General features: G+C 42.0%; 1 protein-coding gene across 2 annotated transcripts in view; it reads left to right on the top strand.

Moving 5' to 3' along the window:
• The window catches only part of mov10l1 (Mov10 like RNA helicase 1), a 67,419-nt gene that overhangs the window by 28,524 nt on the left and 20,310 nt on the right, over positions 1 to 18,585 (top strand). The window contains exons 2-8 of one of the 2 annotated variants that reach the window (XM_060908818.1): positions 4,086 to 4,193; positions 12,596 to 12,783; positions 13,062 to 13,218; positions 13,350 to 13,462; positions 13,616 to 13,806; positions 13,907 to 14,047; positions 14,946 to 15,353. In XM_060908818.1, coding sequence (XP_060764801.1) covers positions 4,097 to 4,193; positions 12,596 to 12,783; positions 13,062 to 13,218; positions 13,350 to 13,462; positions 13,616 to 13,806; positions 13,907 to 14,047; positions 14,946 to 15,353 — 1,295 coding nt within the window. In that variant the 5' untranslated portion in view covers positions 4,086 to 4,096. Of the gene's footprint in view, positions 1 to 4,082; positions 4,194 to 12,595; positions 12,784 to 13,061; positions 13,219 to 13,349; positions 13,463 to 13,615; positions 13,807 to 13,906; positions 14,048 to 14,945; positions 15,354 to 18,585 lie in introns of both variants that reach the window. The other variant, XM_060908810.1, reaches the window with a different exon arrangement.

The following is an 18,585-nucleotide window of genomic DNA, read 5'->3' as shown; positions in this document are numbered from 1 at the left end:
CATTTCTTAATTTTTTGGCACTTCTTACCTCACCAAACTCCCTATGCAGTGCTTTGGTTAGTTTTATTGGACTCCACTTGTCAAATGTAGATCCCTCATTAATCAATCTTACGAACACTTTGTACTCCACTCTACTCCTTTCTGCAATATTAGGCATACACCTTTCCTCCTCATTACTGTTATTTGTTTTCTCCTTTTTTTCCGCTTTTTACTCTTAGTTATCATCCACCTCTCTCTCTCTCTCTCTCTCTTTTTTTTCTGATTTATATGGCGGTTGACAACTGTTTCTGTGTATTACCGCCACCACTGGACTGGAGTGTGGAACAGGCGTTGCTTCTTATCTAGAAATTAAATATGTTTTAATAATCCTGTGTTTTTCAAAAAAGTAAACAAATAAGATAAAATTTTCCCATTACTTCTTTGTAAGATATTTCTGACATTAAAGGGTGTATTATTGGCCTCGACTTGGGCAATAAAATTCTGTCTCTCTTGATAGTATTTTTGACAATGAATAAGAACATGCTCTACAGTCTCTGGGCTTTGTGATGCACAATACTCGCAATTACCATCAGCATGCCTACTCATAATAAAGAGAGTACTATTAAGATGGGAGTGCCCAGTTCTCAGCCTGGCCAATACCACTTCCTCCTGTCTTGCATTAAGTGAACCAATAGCTCTATGTATTTCAGGCTGAATGTTAAAAAGATGCCTCCCAGAAGACCCATATTCGCCCAAAGGTGCTGCCATCTCCTAGCCTAGTAAACTAGACCCACCCGCCTAGCGGCCAAAAATATTTTTGCCTAGCGAATGGGTCTAGCCTCGCACCATATAAACAAAAACACCCCGGGCATCAAATCGTGCCCGCCAATCACAACGCAAGGTTTTTGTTTGGATTCTTTGGGCGGGCTTTTGCAGGAGTGACGACAAGGCTGCGCGACGTTGGAGAAAGCGCAGCAGGAAAGATGGCTACGGCTAGTCAACAGCGTGCGTTTGACTCTGCTTTGGAATCAGTTTTAGAAGAATTAGACTTGGAGTTTTCGTTGAAACATGAGCAGGAAGAGGCTCTCCGCTCATTCCTTTTCAAGAAGGACGTTTTCGCTGTTTTGCCGACCGGCTATGGCAAAAGTCTGATCTACCAGCTGGCTCCGCTCGTAGCCAAAAGGATGGGGCTAGTTTGTGCAGTACGAAGAATTAATAAACAGCTTTGAAACATTACTTTTTGATTGTTTCTTATTTTCCCGTTATTTTAAATTTAAGGGAAATTATTTCACCAAACACCACTAAATAAAAACTCTCAAAAACAGTTTAAGCAAACCCTTGAAAAACACTTGAAAAAAATAAGAGTGTATGTTAAGTATGTGGTACAGACTCCAAACTTGTGGTCATTATCTCCAAACTTCTTAATATCTAGAACCTGTTTATTAATTAATACGCATTTTGAAAAATTATTTATTTCAAGGCCTCCCCCACTGCTTTCTGTCGCTCTGACTACGTCACAGTCACTGTTGCGCTGATTGGTCAGAGCGTTGGCCTATACGCACAGAGACAGTTTGAAAGACAGCGGTTTGTTCCACCCCCACCCTTCAGAAATGTCTACGGATCGAGGCCAGACTAAATATTCACATTTAGTCTGGCTTGCCAGGCTAGCCATCTCCCATGTATTCTGGCCTAAATGATGCTTTTGACTTCAGCCTTACTATACTGTATATTAATATCTATATTGTCCCTACTTGCTGCTCTTTTGGCATATTTGTCAGCCAACTCGTTCCCCTCCACCCCTACATGAGCTGGAACCCATAAAAAGGAAAGTTTAAAACCTGCCTTCATTAACACACTTGTCAACTGTAAAATGTCAAGAAGAATGTCGTTCCTGGATGTGGACTGTGAGTTCTGAATACTCATAAGAGCAGAGCTCGAGTCAGATGCTATGACCACTTGCCTGTGCCTATCCCCATTACCCTCTATCCAGAGCAGAGCAAACCATGTGGCTACCAGCTCTGCTGTATACACAGCCAGGTCATCAGTTATTCTCTTTTTAATGGCCAACCCCAGCTCGGGTACCACATACGCCACTCCTACCCTTTTATCAGGACCCTTTGAGGCATCTGTATATATGAACATACTCTTGCTGTAATGTTCATGACTGTACCCATCAACTCTCCACTTGTCCACCTCACATTCCTGCCTTTCTTCAAGCAGCCCCAGGTCTACTTTAGCTTCCTCAAAGGTCCAAGGGGGAACTGTAGAATATGATACTGTAGGGCAGATATTAAAGCCACTTAATCCCATATTCATAACCCAATCCCTGACTGTCCACCCAAAGCTTTTTCCTCCCTCATACAGTCGCTCTTGGCAATATCTCAGGACTAGTTATCATCCATGGTTCATAACTCCCGCTTTCTTCCATTTCCTCACACTCACTTCCTGAAACATCACTTCCGTTTGCAAACTTCTGACCATTCCCAGTCCAGTTGTCACCAACCGCCTTTACGACACTTCCTCCACTCGTCTCAGCCATCCAGCCCGCGTCCATTCAGGAACGACCGAGGTCTTGAAAGTACTGACCGAAGTCACGGTATTTCACCATACGGACCGACCTTAAGCTGGAAAATAATATATTTATTTTTTTCTTTACCAAATTCTAACAGAAAACGAGAGCGCCCGAAAGGGAAAACCGAGCCGAGCCGCCATTTTGAATCCTCATTCACGGCTGTAACGCAAATGGCTTCCTCCTCGGTATACAAGTGCACTTCCATGGCAGGAAAAAAACTACATTTTGCCGCCTATGTAGTCCCCTATTTATACAAATAGGAGTCATTCAGGATTCAGCCATGTTTTTGCTCGGTGCTAGCAAGTTAGAGGTTTTTAGCTTTCTCCTGAAATGTTTTCTTTTATTTCTTCTTCCTCAGGGTAGTAAAACTCGCTTTCGCTGTGAATTATCGCTATCCATGATGTAAAATTAATGCTGTTCTCCTGAGAAATGCTGGCAAACATTTGTAAGATTGTTGGTAATCTTATAAAAAAAAATTAAGATAAATGTTGACAAAAAATGCTACTATGCTTCTTGTTGTTGTGAACGAGCGAGTCGCCAGAGGGCCGTAACCGGGGTCCGTACCGTAGGATACAGACCCGCTCGCCAGCCAATCAGAGCGCAGGATTTGGACCGCGAAAAAAAATTAAAACCTGATTCATGAATCTCGAGTTAGTGAATCATTTCCGTCACGACCAAGCTGTACTCCTCTCTCATTTAGTGCGAATATTTCCGGATTCATTTTAAGTTGTAGATTTAAATTAGTATTTTATCTGTCAGTTTTTTGAAATACCTATGAATTTGTAAGTGACTGAGCCTCTCGACTCAATGAATCCTAGATTCACTTCTCTGTCGTTTAGAGAGTCGTAGTTCAACAAGTCTCATTCTGGCTCTTCTCAGTGCATTCCACAGCAGTCTGGGTCGTTGGATGTAAACACTAAATCTCCTAAACCCTCTCAAACTAAGGGATATTAAAAATATATATATTTTTTTTTACACCACTCACGGTTTGTTTTTTTGACTGACGGCGGTTGATCAAATGAACGAATCATTTAGATGAACTGATTCAAACGACTCACCTGACTCAAAAAATGTTGTGTGTGGGATTGCGGTGAAGATGGTGAGCGGGTGAAGAGCTCATTGCCACACCCTGAATCTATGCCATCACCGATATTATATCAAGTGTTGTATATTTGAGTAGAATATCCTTACTTTCTATATTTTAATCAGAGTAACTCGTTGTTTGTTTGTTTTTTGGTGAAAACTTGGGAAAGTTTGTCAGGACAAAGGTGTTTTGCTTCATGACAGCAGGGAGCTAATTACACTAGCTCAGGAACAGGCCTGCAAACATCTTCATTACAGCAGTTAAAATATGTAATTGTTAAGTATTTTGCATTTAAGCATGTCGGCTAAATGGTGTTTGTAATGAGTGAAGTTAGCAAGAAAACTTTGGTTAGGATTCAGGACTAAAGTTTGCAAAATGTTTTTATCCCAAAGTCACTTCCTTTATTACAGTTTATAGCCTTGGTTAATGTCTGCTGTTCTGTGTTAGCAGTGAGATAAGACATGGTGTCTGCTGTACGGTTCCTCATCTCTAAACTTCTCTCTCCACTTTGGAGGACAGTGGAGGAGGATGAAAAGGATGGCTTTTATTACAGCACAGGTAAAACAAGCCTCATCAAATCACAACACATTCAACTTACAAACACAAGTCAACAATTCAAACATCTGGCACAATGGGTAATTTATTGGTGAGCCTTTTTTTTTTTTTTTTAAATGGGTGGTGTAAGTGGTTAGCACGGTCACTTCACAGCAAGAAGGTTCTGGGCCCTGTACTACGAAGCGGGTTTTCTGGCTTACCAGGGTAACTTCGAGAGTAACTTGATCACGTGCAGCGTAACTTCCCGATTAATCCATACTACGAAAGTTGGCTATGTTCAAACCGAGGTATGCTGCCATGGCAATTTACGCTGCATCTCAAACCTGCTCGTCTCAGGTTATGTTCTTGGTTAACCCGAGGTTTCCGATTAACCACACCCTTTTTAAACACCACCTCTCCACCGACATTTCCTCTAGAGACAATGCCAGCGTGCCTGGATGACCCGTGCGATATCGGAGCGCAGATTAGAGATGGGATTTATGGCTCTTTGACGGGATCCGCATCTTTGTGATCCGTTCTTTGAAAAGAGCCGTTCAAAAGACTGGCTCATTTGGCTCTTTTTAAATATTTATTCAGTTTTAAGAAGACAGCGTCTAAAGAAGCCAGATCCCTCTGCTTAGACAGTGACATCAATATTTCTGGACATACCTTTTATATAAAGCAACCTAGACTTACATTATTGTAACCCCTAAACGCTTATAAATAACCATTAAAAAACAATGAGGGCTTCAATGAATGTCCATGCAGAACGGCTCTTCTGTAAAAAAAAAAAAAAAAAAAGAACCCACTCAAGAACATAGTTATCAAGAATGCAAGAATATTTTATAGAAAAACACTTGTTTTACAAAAATATTTAAGTCTGAGATATAAAATAGATACAACTACAATAAATATAACACAAGAACATTTTTAATAGAAAGTTATATTAAAAATATTGAAATTGTAACAAAAATAGATACAACTAAACAGTCAGATAAATAGATAGTTATAACAAGAACACAAGATTATTTTAATAGGAAAAAACAATTAATGCAAAAAATATATTAGAAAAATAGCTACTAGACAAACAGATAAATAAATAAAATAAACAAAAATAGAACAAACAAAATGACGATAGAATAAATTAAATGAACGTCCGTGCAAAGTAGTTTTCCCACAATATTATCATTAATATCACACAACTACATTATAAACTATATACAAAACAATTTGAACTATTAGGCAAACAGATAAAACTTGAATAAATAAAAGGCAAATGCTGTTTAGCCTACTTCTTGTCCTTGGGCAAAAGCTTTTTCATCTGAAACACAGTACAGAAAAAGAACGACACACACACTTACCATTATGAATGCTGTTTTTATATTTCATTTTCACCTGTTGCCAGGTGCGTTTGGCACTGCTGTTGCCTCTGAAATGTTCACAGGACATACACCAACTTAGTCAAAGGGACTGAACAGTCAGTCATCCTAATTCATGTGACTCTGTGCACATATCAGCTTAAGTAGGCTACTCCATGAATTTACCATACCAAATTTTATTCAGGATTTTTCGGACATTAAACAAGCTATATATGACTGGGGCCGCGTCGAAGGACCATTTTCTGTGACTTGTGATTGATCATGAAGCTTCTCTCATCCTATACTTCTGTTCTGGAACATGTAGAAGGGAGAATGTACTTGCGCATTTACCCGATCGGCAATTCGTTGCCAACATGCTTGCCGCTCCTTATTGGCAGCCGCTGTGTTAGATTTTGCTCTTAATGTTGTTTTGGACTCCTCATAGCTTTGCATTATGACAGCGCATTCTTCCTCCGTGAAGTGCGGCGACCGTGCCATTGTGAACAGTGGGGATTTGCGCTGATAACCTCCCCTTTAACGTGAGCGTGCATTAACCCTGATTAGGTTAAACCAGGTTCAACAAATCAACTTCATAACTGGCGTCGTAGTACCGTTTAACCCCAAACAAGATAACCAGGTTTTGTCAACCCCGGTTTAGCGGGGGAACCCTGGGTTACTTCTGGGTAGGTTAACCTCCGTTCGTAGTACAGGGCCCTGGGTTCAAGCCCAGTGGCTGGCAGGGGCCTTTCTGTGCAGAGTTTGCGTGTTCTCCCCATGTCTGTGTGGGATTCCCCCCACACTCCAAAGACATGCAGGTTTGGTTAATATGGGACGGCCTTGGGCGGAGGTGCCCTTGAGCGAGGCGCCTAACTCCCAACTGCTCCCCGGGCGCTGTTAGCATGGCTGCCCACTGCTCTGGGTATGTGTGTGTGTGCGCTCACTGCTCACGTGTGTGTTCACCGCTTCAGATGGGTTAAACGCAGAGAGGAATTTCACAAGCGTGTGATGAATAAAGTTGTGCTGCTGCTTTTTTTTTTTCCTTAACTTTTGTGCCCACAAAACCCAAGTTGGAAAAAAAGAATCAGCCAAAACGGTTTCTACACTTATAAACAGCAGTTTTATTAAAATTGCTATCTACTTTTTAATTAAAATTGACTCCAGTTGACTTGATTTTGTTTAAAAAAAACTGTTTTAGATTAAACTCAATTAGTTAAAATTAGAGTGACAGAGGAATGGACTTGTCTCGTCCCATGACAGAATAAAAAAAAATTCCCATCCTGTTCCTATGTTCAAAATAAAATATTTATTCCTATTAAAACTGCATATTTTTATATATGAAAACTGACCTATTGTTATGATACCCGTCTCATCATCTCCTGTTGGCTTTTTTTCCGATCCTATTCCAGGCATGTGATGAGGAGTGGAATTGAATCGTATTGTATCCCACAGGAATACTGTGACCAATAGGATTCACCCCAAAAATGTCAGTCTCTAGTTAAAATGACCAGCACTCTACAATAACTATAACAGTTCCGATAGTGGCCAGTAACCATTGAAAGGTTGTTTAGAAATAAAATCTCTGTGCCTTTAATCAGTTTTACACAAGCAGCATTTCCTTGGACCCTATATTAATCCATTAATAATTGGATTCAAGCTCAGTTGGTATGACATTTCTTCATAAAAACAGCTTGATCTGAATGAAATACTCCATTCTGATTAATTTCTCAATCGTATTGAAAGAGGTGGTGTAGACCTCATCTCATCTCATGATCTCTAGCTGCTTTATCCTGTTCTACAGGGTCACAGGCAAGCTGGAGTCTATCCCAGCTGACTACGGGCGAAAGGCGGGGTACACCCTGGACAAGTCGCCAGGGTGTAGACCTCTGATAGGAAAATATTATCTATGTAAACGCATGATTGGATTTCCTTCTGCACCTGTAACCTTCTGTCCGTGTTCAATATGTCTTCACACAGTGATAATGATGTGATGTTTTATCTTTATGGAGCAGAGTAAGCCAGCTATGTGAGGTTGCGTGTGTGTGTGTGTGTGTGGCAGCCCCACATAAGCCATGGCATAATGGTTAGAGAAGCAGCTTTGGGACTAAAAGGTTGCTGGTTTGATTCCCTGGACCAGCAGGAATGGCTGAAATGCCCTTGAGCAAGGCATCTAACCCCCAACTGCTCCCAGGCTGCTCTGGGTATGTTGTACGTTGCTCTGGCTAAAGGCCAATTTATGCTGACAACGCAGTCCTCGCAGATGGCGTCTGCGTAGCCCCCCCACCTTCGCAGACGCTCTGCACGCACCTCCCCAAAATTGTGACCCCCGCAGAAGCCTCGCAGACAAGAGGGCTCTGATTGCTCCACTCCAGGTCCACTCTACATCCACTGTACACGCACTTCCGCTTCCCTACTTTCCCAGTTTGGTTTGTTTTCACTACCGCCATTTTTAAAAACACGAGCGAAGATGGAGCAGCACGAAGAGCGGTTGATCGAGGAAGTACGTACATCTATACGACTCCAGTTCTAGTCATTATAAGTAACCGGAGGATAAACACTCCACTAACCACACCCACCAACTACTCCTAGCGACTTCGCGCCCCCTTGTGTTGTGGCGGTGAATAACATCGCGCACGCCTATTACTCCCCGCTCAACGATAAATTACAACTGTCTGCGAAAAGCTATCTGCGAAAGCCTTGTCGCAAGAGCATGCAGAGGCCCTGAGAGTGTCTGCGAAATGCCATTAATGTAATGTCAGAAACTCTTCTCCAGTTGTATGCTTGGGACATATAGCCACACATTTATCTGACTGCTTTCATGTAAATGGAACTTTTTTTTTTTTTTTAAGATTGCTTGTTGTATTGTATATGAGAATCCCAATAAAATCTTGGCTGAACTCTACATGATAATGTTCATGTTGGCATAAATGATGAAGATCCTCAAACTTACTTCATCAGTCGTTCTGGGCGTGTGCAGCAAATTGGGCTGCATAAGCATTCTTTAAAGTGAGTTTTAAAGCTTTTGCCATTGCCACTACCATATTTGTAGCTATCCCATTGGTATCGTATAAGCTTATCCCATTCTATTGGTGGCTTTTATACAAGTGTTGTAGCACTGTCTGAGATTTTATTTAAAACATTATCACACTGGCAGAACTTTGTTGCTGGTTGTCTTTGGTCGCAGTGGCGGCTCCAGAGATTTTTCCTTAGGGTGGCAAAGGAGGGGCATAGGGTCCAGGAGGGGGGGCATAGGTTGTCGATGCGGCAGTTTATGCAAATCGTAGAAATCATTTTTACTTGCGCTCAAAGACTCACAATCAAGTCGTCTTGTCAAATATGTATTGAGCTATTGTACCGTCAAGGAAAACTGATTCAACCATCTAAACGGGTGAAAGTAACTTTTATTTCTTGCTGGTATATTATTTTGAGTCAGTGTGCGCGCCGAAAAATACACCTAATTATTTATTATTGTCTACTTATCAAGCATTCACTAGGACTTCTTATCACTCAGTAGTACTAGTATAGTACTTTATCACACTATCACTCTTTCATCCACCTGTATCAGTTTTTGATTATAAATAAATTGCAAACACATAATTTCAACAACACAATCGTTTTAATAATTTTTTTTTTTAGCTGAACAGTTGAAAACTAAACTTTTGATTTTGGACATTGGACACAGAACAGTGTAACAGAACAGAAAAGTGAAAGTTACTTTGATTACCAGCTGCGCACATTATAGCACAAGATCTGGTTACGCCGTACGCGCGCTGTAGCTCACTCGTTGTTTGTCCAGCGAAACACTGCACACAATAGAATATTGAAACATCAACATATGTTTCTGTGTGTGTTTTTATTTGGGAGACTTTGCAACAAATGTCTGCCTACTAAAACACTTTGGATACCAGCTGTGCATGTTGGCGCAAGATAGTTAAAGCAGTGGGCTAGGCACACTATCTCGCACGTTGTCTGTCGAGTGAAACATGGAAGGAATTCACTTCAGACCTAATTCAGAGACAGGTCAGAACAAGTTATTTGCAATGTATATTGAGGAAAACGTGTTGCTTTTGGTAAATTGACGTTAGCAGGTGTGTTATGCATCCCCCCCCCCGAGACGGTATATTTTTCTTTCCGGTATGGGCAAATCTTTTAGTGGAACGCTGGACCGGCCAGGACCGGCTTACTTTCACCCCTGCATCTAAACCATCTTTTCTGAAAGTATATTCCCAAGCAACGAATGGAACTATTCTGCCCTAGCGATGTATCAATAAATAGACAGATAGCGAACGGTTTAGATTGTGGATCTTTACTGAAGACTTCAAACTTATCGAGGATGAATGCATCTGTATTTCCGTAAAACTAAAAAGAAACAAATTAAGCATATCACTAAACTGAACAGCACACAGGCGAAAACGCGAGCTAGGCTGACCTGCTAGTAATGCTAACAGAACGTCTCTCTCTGGGTGAAACTATTTCAAAATTCCGGGGGTGGGGTGTGAAATGACGTAAATAACGGTAGGTAGAGATGAGATGAGGGCTTAGTATCTCTGTAGATAGATAATTGAATTTCAAAAATGTGTTTTAATAAATAATTCTTTTTAAAATAGGGGGGCAACTGGGGTGGCAAGACACATTTTTACAGTGGCAACTGCCACCTTTTGCCACCCCTTAAAACCACACCTGTTTGGTCGAAATGATGCTCAATCAGTTTCTGGTGAGCACACTGCAATATGTGTAAGACCTCTGATCTCAACTAATGACCCAAGAACTCTTTTTACAGTGTGTGATTTTTACCTGTGACTCCAAAATAAGATTGTAAAGCCATCTTTATACTATGTGTAGTTTTATCTGAGCCTCACCATAAGCATTTTAATGTGCATGTATATCTTGACATACTCTGCAAATGATAAGCAAATAAATTTGACTTGACTTTGCAGAAAATTAAAGACTTTAACCATGAGCTAATTTTATCCTGAATAAATTTTATCCCTGATGAGCAAGCCTGTGGCGACGGTGGCAAGGGGAAAAACTCCCTCAGACAACACGAGGAAGAAACCTTGAGAGGAACCAGAGTCTAAAGGGAACCCATCCTCATCTGGGTGATAGCGTGATTCTAAATAACTTGCTTCTATAACTGTGCCCAAAGTACAACTGTTTAACCAGGAAATTCCTTATAGTTTTATTATGAAGTCTGTTTTGTTGAAGTTATCAACCATTTATTGATGGAGGCTTGAGTGCAAAACTGTTCATGACCACTGCAGTCTTGGTTATCATGGCACCTGTAGTCCTCAGCCATCATAGCAAAACCGTAAGTGTCCAGAGCCATCTCGCAAGTGCAACTTTTGACTGTCCGTATGGGGCCGTCCTCCACAGGAGCACTGTGATGAGACTCCAGTCAGATGTAGGGCATCAGGATGGATCAGGCAGGTCTGAAGAGCAGAAGTCGTCAGCATCACCGGTGTCTCAGGATCGACATGTAACTTGACAGAGAGATGAGACGGGGCAGGTTGTTGGGTATGCCTGGTGTCCCCTAATGGTTAAGAACAGTATGCATTTTGTGCTGAGTGCAAGCAGGGGTTCCTGTAAAACTAACTCTGACAGCATAACTAAGGCCGAATCCCATTTCACCCCTTGGACCAACCCCTTAGCCCTTCCCCTCCATTTTGCGCGTTCACGTGAAGGGGTAGGGGCATCCCAATCCCAGTTAACGCGGAGGGGGAGGGGAAGGCGTAGGGCTTCTGTACCCCTCCAAACGGAGATTTTCCTGGAGCAGACTCCGAACGAAGGGGTTTGAGTGATTTCCCACAATGCCATGCGGATTTCAGCGAGATTTCATGCGGATTTCAGAAAGATGGCGGTTCCCGCGGCGAAAGATTGTCATAAATGTATTTTCTCCATTATTTACGTGTTTTAAGTTGTTATCCAGAGGAAACACGCCGCTTGATTCGCTTTCGAGCTGAGAATGAGCAGCGATTTCTGAAATCCAAGCTGCTGCTAAAAAGCTTTGGGAGTGAGTATTGTTTTCGGTTGCTTTACTGCGTATGTTTTGTTCTGTTATTCTCGCTTTTATTGTTTACATGAGTGTTCTGACACCTCATTCTGTCGGATGTGGTGCACGAAGCGCCAAAGATATCCCATTCAGTGGTGTTAGTTAACAAATCACACCCTGCCAGCAGAGATTTCTGCCTCTGGCTCTGACTGTAGCGGCTGGTCGCAGCCAATGACGCGTCGCGTTTTGCTAACGTAAACGCTGACGGAGGTACGCGATGACGTATGCGATCGTTGAAGGGCTATCCCAATACGTAAGGGTTGAATTTCAAGCCCTATCCCTTGTAGCTCAGTTTCAAGGGGAAGGGCCAAGGGGAAGGCGGAGGGGAAGGCGGAGGGGTAGGGGTAGAAATTAGAATTGGGATTGGGCCCATAAGTGAGACCCTGAAGGTACCACAGACTTGAGGGAGCCCTGGGACATAAAGCAGCCACTCCACCATCAACAAACTTGAGTGAAAGTGGTGGGGTGACAGAATCCATACTTCCCATTTGACCAAAACATTCTGTGCCTGAGGACCCTCCAGATCTTCTCCTTTACCTAATAAAAAGCTATTTAAAAAAAGGCTTGAATAAAAGGATATGTTTTCAGTCTAGACTTAAACACTGAGACACTGTCTGAGTCCCGAACCCTACTTGGAGCTTTGTAAGAAAATGCACTGCCCCCTGATGTAGCCTTCACTATATGGGGTACCAACAGATAGCCTGCACCTTTTGATCTAATCGTGATAGTTGGGTTTTGGAATGGTTTCAAAGCATATTGTTTATTGTGATCTTGACACGCTGATGCTTTATCAAGAGTAGCTTGGTCAGCAGTTTAGATCTTGAATTATGGCATTTGCGTGAGCTAAGAAACTGTGGATTCAAGTTTTCACAGAAGTGTTCACATCCGTATTCCCAAAATAGTCCTGATATAATATTCATGAAGGGCCAGTTATGTTTTTCTTTCTTTTAAGGTCTATCTGCTAGGCTTTGCTGCCCCCCTCCCCTCCATTTTCTAAATGTATTTATTTATTGTATATTTAGGTACGGAAGAGATACGGCAAATGCAAGGCAGTGTCGTGACTCAGCTATGTCAGGATTATGGGCTGATTGACCATTCTGTGTACTTCACTGCTGGAGAGGTGCTGGGAGGAGTGCCTCTGCACGTGGGTGACGTTGTAAATACTGTGGCTGTTCGAGACGGAGCCCATGGGGGGTGGAAGGCACTACGGGTTGGTGCCATACATCTTGTACATTTTAACGAATTTTCTTTTTTATTAATTAACCATATGATATGGAGCAAGGTGCCTATCAATTCCACATTTGTAACTTTGAATGACACAACATGCATTACTGGCTCAAAACCTAGCTTTAAGTATTGCTCATTTATACTGAGGTGGGGATTATGCATATTGTATAAGTGTCATGGGTGGGTTTTGGAGTTTTTGGAAGTACTAGCCATGGTCATGTACTAATATAATAGAATATGTCTGTGAAATGCTTTCTTTAGGTGGAGAGGCAAACGGATGCATGGGATGGAGGCAGGGCCTCGCTCGAAACAGATGCCAATAAGCTCCGGTCTCTGATTGGAACAGTCACATCATGTGATAAAGATGGTGGATTTATAAATCAGACGACACATTTTCCCCGATCAGCACTTTGTGAAGGTCAAAAGTGAACTTATTTTTTTCATGAACAATGCTGTATTATTTTTAATAATGGTGTCAGATATGAGGTCATACATGTTAGATTTGATGTGATGTCAGTTTATTGAAGTGTTTGTGTGTCCTTGTTTTAGGGTTCGAGCCTATGAAAGGGGACTGGGTGCAGGCAGAATACTTTGTTAGCCCTACAGAGTGGACCAGTCAGGCTCGAACTGTTGCCCCGCTACGATATCAGCGCATGGACCAAGTCAAGTCCACACACATGCACACAGAGCTAATGTTCCTGCTCCTCATTTGTCTTTATTTCTGTCTTCCTCCCTTCTTTTAGTTTGTCAGTTTTTTGTATATTTATATTTTTGATATTTGTGTAAACTAATATTGTGTTCCTTCTGTCTGTCAGGTGTGTGTCTCATGTGTGTTTGGCAGTAGTGGGGTTGTGGGAGACAGTGTGTTTTTCAGTTTGGATTCTCTGCTGTTGCCTGCTGGATACAAACCCACACAAGGAGATGTAGTGAGCGTTGTGGTGGTGGAGAGCAATCAGTCGTTGTATTGCTGGAGAGCACTCTGTATGGCTCCCATTAAGAAACACAGGTAAGTGACTGCCTTTCATGCGTTCATCCATTGTTCTTTAATTTGTCCACGTATTCCTTGATTCATACAGATAATTTCTTGCTTTTATAACCCTGTACAGTGTGAATGGATCAGTGACAATGTTGCCAGAGGTTGAACTTCAGACACTGCTGGAAAATAAGGGAGGACTGGTGGTCAGTGAGGAAACACAGTTTGGATCTTTGTTGCTGGGGGAGAGTAAAGAGCTGCCCATCTTTCTTCAGTGAGTTAATGAGACGCATTCTGCCTGGCGCAGTTAGGTGGTGTTTACGTTAGACCGTATCCGTCTCGTTTTCGTCGCGGATGCACTGTCCGTTCACATTAAAACGCCGGGAAACGACTCCACAGGCGGAACAACTTGAATCCGCCAGGGCCCACGTATTCAATCCATTACGGTACGTATCTGATCCGGTGCTGTGTAAACATTGAGGAATGAGGATACGCTGTGCTGAGCTCTAGCTGACGTCGTCATTGGACAACGTCACTGTGACATCCACCTTCCTGATTCGCTGGCGTTGGTCATGCCATGTTGGTCATGTGACGCGACTGCTGAAAAACGGCGCGGACTTTCACTTCCTGCTATTTGTCCCGAATCACTGCTCATGCGCTTCACTCGCGCGCTCTGTGAGCTGCGCAGGGCCGGAGTGCGCACCCTCCAGAGGGCACTCGCTGTTCAGGGCGGAGTGATTTGGAGCGCAGGATGCCTGCGGAGCCGAGCGTATCCGTGTATTGGCGTTGCTGTGTGCACGCGAATCGTCTATTGGCGTTAATCTGATGATCCGCTGATACGTTCTAATGTAAACACCAGTTCAAGATGTTTATTTGTCATATACACAATAACAGACACAGCGGTTTATTATTGGGTAATGAAATTCTTATTTTGCAACTGCCTGACCAAACTATGCTTACCAAAATAAAAAGAAATATAATATATGAAATATAAAGTGCATATGGAATGCAACTAGTGATCAACTATTTCGGTCTGTATTGTTGCTTTTACTTAGTTTTCAGATTGAAGTATAACAGAATTATGAAGATGTGTATGTAACAGGATTTATTACACGTTATAGCTAATGGCCCTCGTTTTTATATAATAAAGTCTTCCTTGGTTTCCTATTCAGCAATACTGGTTCAGAGACCCACAAATTGAAGCGCTGTGAATTTGCTGGCTGGGACTCTGAGGAGCAGTTTTCGTTTGGACCTACACCATGTTATGCAAACACCGACATTCTATCAAAACCCAAGCTTCAACAAACCGTCGCAGCCAGCCCCTGCATGCCCTTCATCCAGGCTCCAGGCAGGGGCCTTCTAGCAGGGCATAGCCTCTATGTGCTACCCAATCTTTCTTCTGTATCTGTGGAGGAAGATGAGGAAAGGTATGAACATGGCATTGAGGTAGATATTGATGAAGGGGTTGCAGATGATGGAGAGAAGAATGCTGAGGAGACACCACGTCTGCGGTCCATAGAAAGAAATCTGAACGTATTACCAGGAGAGGAGCTGTCCATCACTGTAGGCTGCGAGGCTAAGTAAGTGAATGATTCAATGAGAAATCCTTTCTTTCATTTAACTACAAATGTAAGCACCTGGAGTTCTCTATATGTCACTGGATCTGGGTTCTGTGGTGTAATGAGACAAAATAGACCTTTTTAGCAACACTCAAAATGGCTTTGATATGAAAAGAAAGACAGTGGGTGCTATGAATTGTGACATGGTTTTGTTAATGTATTTTTTGATAATTTATACCAAGGGTGCCAATAATTCTGAAGCTGCGTGTAAGCTTATGTAAGGGCATCTCCAGATGGAGTTGATGTGCTTCAAGTGCATATCATGGGTAAATTCAGGAGCAAGATCAATGTAATTCTCATCTCATTATCTCTAGCCGCTTTATCCTGTTCTACAGGGTCGCAGGCAAGCTGGAGCCTATCCCATATTAAACTTTGGTCAAATATCTGTCACATTTTGTGCAATTTTTTTACCTTGCGCAATACCAGAAAAATTCAGTTGAAATCAAGCCATTTGAGGCAAATTCAACCGCCTCTGAAAAAACTTGGCATTTGAATTATCCCAACAAACATTGATTTTCATAACGTCACGTGCGGGACGCTTCCTTCTGAATCCTACGTCAGCGCTGGTTTGTTTGAGAAAATGACCTGGTGGTTTATGTAACAATAGATAGATGAGCATTGATGCATGAATCCATGGGTTTAGAAACTCAGGCAACAATTCCATATTTCAGTGCAAAATCGCTAGCTGCTAAACTTGGTCTCGACAGGCTGTGCACTGAATCCATGCAGGATCTCTCAGCCTGCTGGCGGAGCTGCACGTGACGTCACGAATCTGGCTCCAGACTCCCTTGGGATTTTTCCAGACGTGTTTATTTTTTTCTGCTGTAGACAGATGGTCTTGTGAAAAATGACCCTTCTGGATGAGTGTGTACAGGGACATACTTTCATATTTAAATAAATAAATTGGTCCAGGATATGCACTTTAAAGCTTGTAACCCACTATACAATGAGGATATTGCCATAAACCCAAACTTGGCTGTAAAATGCAGAATGCAGTGAACTGAAAGAAATTTTATATGATCTGATGAAATGTGGTGTACCAACTATCTCTAAATTTAATGAGCTTGATTAGATGTCTCGTGCATAATAAAAAAAAAAAAATCTTAAATGTGGACATATAATTTATTTCCTTTAAACTTCTATGAAAGACAAATGAAATGTCCATTTGCGTGAGAAACTGTTGCTAACTGCTTTCCTTTATTGGTCTAAATTATTAATCTCATAAGTGCGTTTGGGCGGCACGGTGGTGTAGTGGTTAGCGCTGTCGCCTCACAGCGAGAAGGTTCGAGCCCCGTGGCCGGCGAGGGCCTTTCTGTACGGAGTTTGCATGTTCTCCCCGTGTCCGCGTGGGTTTCCTCCGGGTGCTCCGGTTTCCCCCACAGTCCAAAGACATGCAGGTTAGGTTAACTGGTGACTCTAAATTGAGCGTAGGTGTGAATGTGAGTGTGAATGGTTGTCTGTGTCTATGTGTCAGCCCTGTGATGACCTGGCGACTTGTCCAGGGTGTACCCCGCCTTTCGCCCGTAGTCAGCTGGGATAGGCTCCAGCTTGCCTGCGACCCTGTAGGACAGGATAAAGCGGCGAGAGATGTGAGAAATGCGTTTGTATTAAAATGGTCAAACTACGCGTAGGATCCTGAGTGGTGCAACAGAAAAGCATTCACCCTGTTTCGGGAGATTGAAGGAAGAGCAGTTAGCTGCCTTTAGATGACTTATAGCAGTAGTGGGGGGGGAGATGCAGTGGCAGAGCTGTATGTTTCTCAGAGGAAGCATTATGTTAATTTGCATCCTTCCTGGTTGGTGACTGTCATGTGGTACGGAATTAGTTGATGGGTGGGAACTGGTAATGATGAAATTGAGAAGAAAAAGTACTAGGCCTCACCATGAATTGGTACAGGATGTTACTATTTACACAATGTTTTTTTGGGGGGAAAATGACAAATTCTGACTGAAAGTGTTACCCTGTTTTGTCCAATGACTTTTCAACTAGTAAGCCCGTTACCACGCAGTAAATATTAAGAACACACCTAATAGTAGAGAAATGTCTTGATATATGATTGACAAATCTATTTAACGAGTTTATTACCATGTAGTCTTCATTTAATTTCAAAAGCATAAACAAATCATTACAATTTATAAGTTTCACTGCACTTATGTCCAACAATGAATTTTAGATATCCATCTTTTTATCCCCCTTCCCGTTTTTTGAGGGGGGGGGGATTGATGTATGTTTATCGCACAAATGGAAACCAGTACTTTTATGATAATGGTACTACATGTTATTTGTATGCACTTACTTTAAAAAGCGAAGTATAACTGTGATGTTTTGGGATATATGATACCTAAATCCTGTCTTGTTTTGTACCTGGGTCATTTGGAGGGCACGGTGCATGAAAGTGACCTTTATTTGGTCAGGATTCTTTTGGTGGCTGGGAAGAAGAGTATTACTAAGAATTGGCTTAAGTCTGACACTCCAAGTTACAAATAGTGGATGACGATCATAGATGATATATTGGTGATGGAGCATCTCACATATACAGTGGTGCTTGAAAGTTTGTGAACCCTTTAGAATTTTCTATATTTCTGCATAAATATGACCCAAAACATCATTAGATTTTCACACAAGGCCTAAAAGTAGATAGAGAACCCAGTTAAACAAATGAGACAAAAATATTATACTTGGTCATTTATTTATTGAGGAAAATGATCCAATATTACATATCTGTGAGTGGCAAAAGTATGTGAACCTTTGCTTTCAATATCTGGTGTGACCCCCTTGTACAGCAATAATTGCAACTACACATTTGCGGTAACTGTTGATCAGTCCTGCACACCGGCTTGGAGGAATTTTAGCCCATTCCTCCATACAGAACAGCTTCAACTCTGGGATGTTGGTGGGTTTCCTCACATGAACTGCTCGCTTCAGGTCCTTCCACAACATTTCCATTGAATTAAGGTCAGGACTTTGACTTGGCCATTCCAAAACATTACCTTTATTCTTCTTTAACCATTTTTGGTAGAATGACTTGTGTGCTTAGGGTCATTGTCTTGCTACATGACCCACCTTTTCTTGAGATTCAGTTCATGGACAGATGTCCTGACATTTTCCTTTAGAATTTGCTGGTATAATTCAGAATTCATTGTTCCATCAATGATGGGAAGCCGCCCTGGCCCAGATGCAACAAAACAGGCCC

The sequence above is a fragment of the Neoarius graeffei genome, chromosome 2 (genome assembly GCF_027579695.1).
Source record: "Neoarius graeffei isolate fNeoGra1 chromosome 2, fNeoGra1.pri, whole genome shotgun sequence".
Lineage (NCBI taxonomy): Eukaryota > Metazoa > Chordata > Actinopteri > Siluriformes > Ariidae > Neoarius > Neoarius graeffei.
This window is presented reverse-complemented; position numbering and strand designations above follow the sequence as displayed.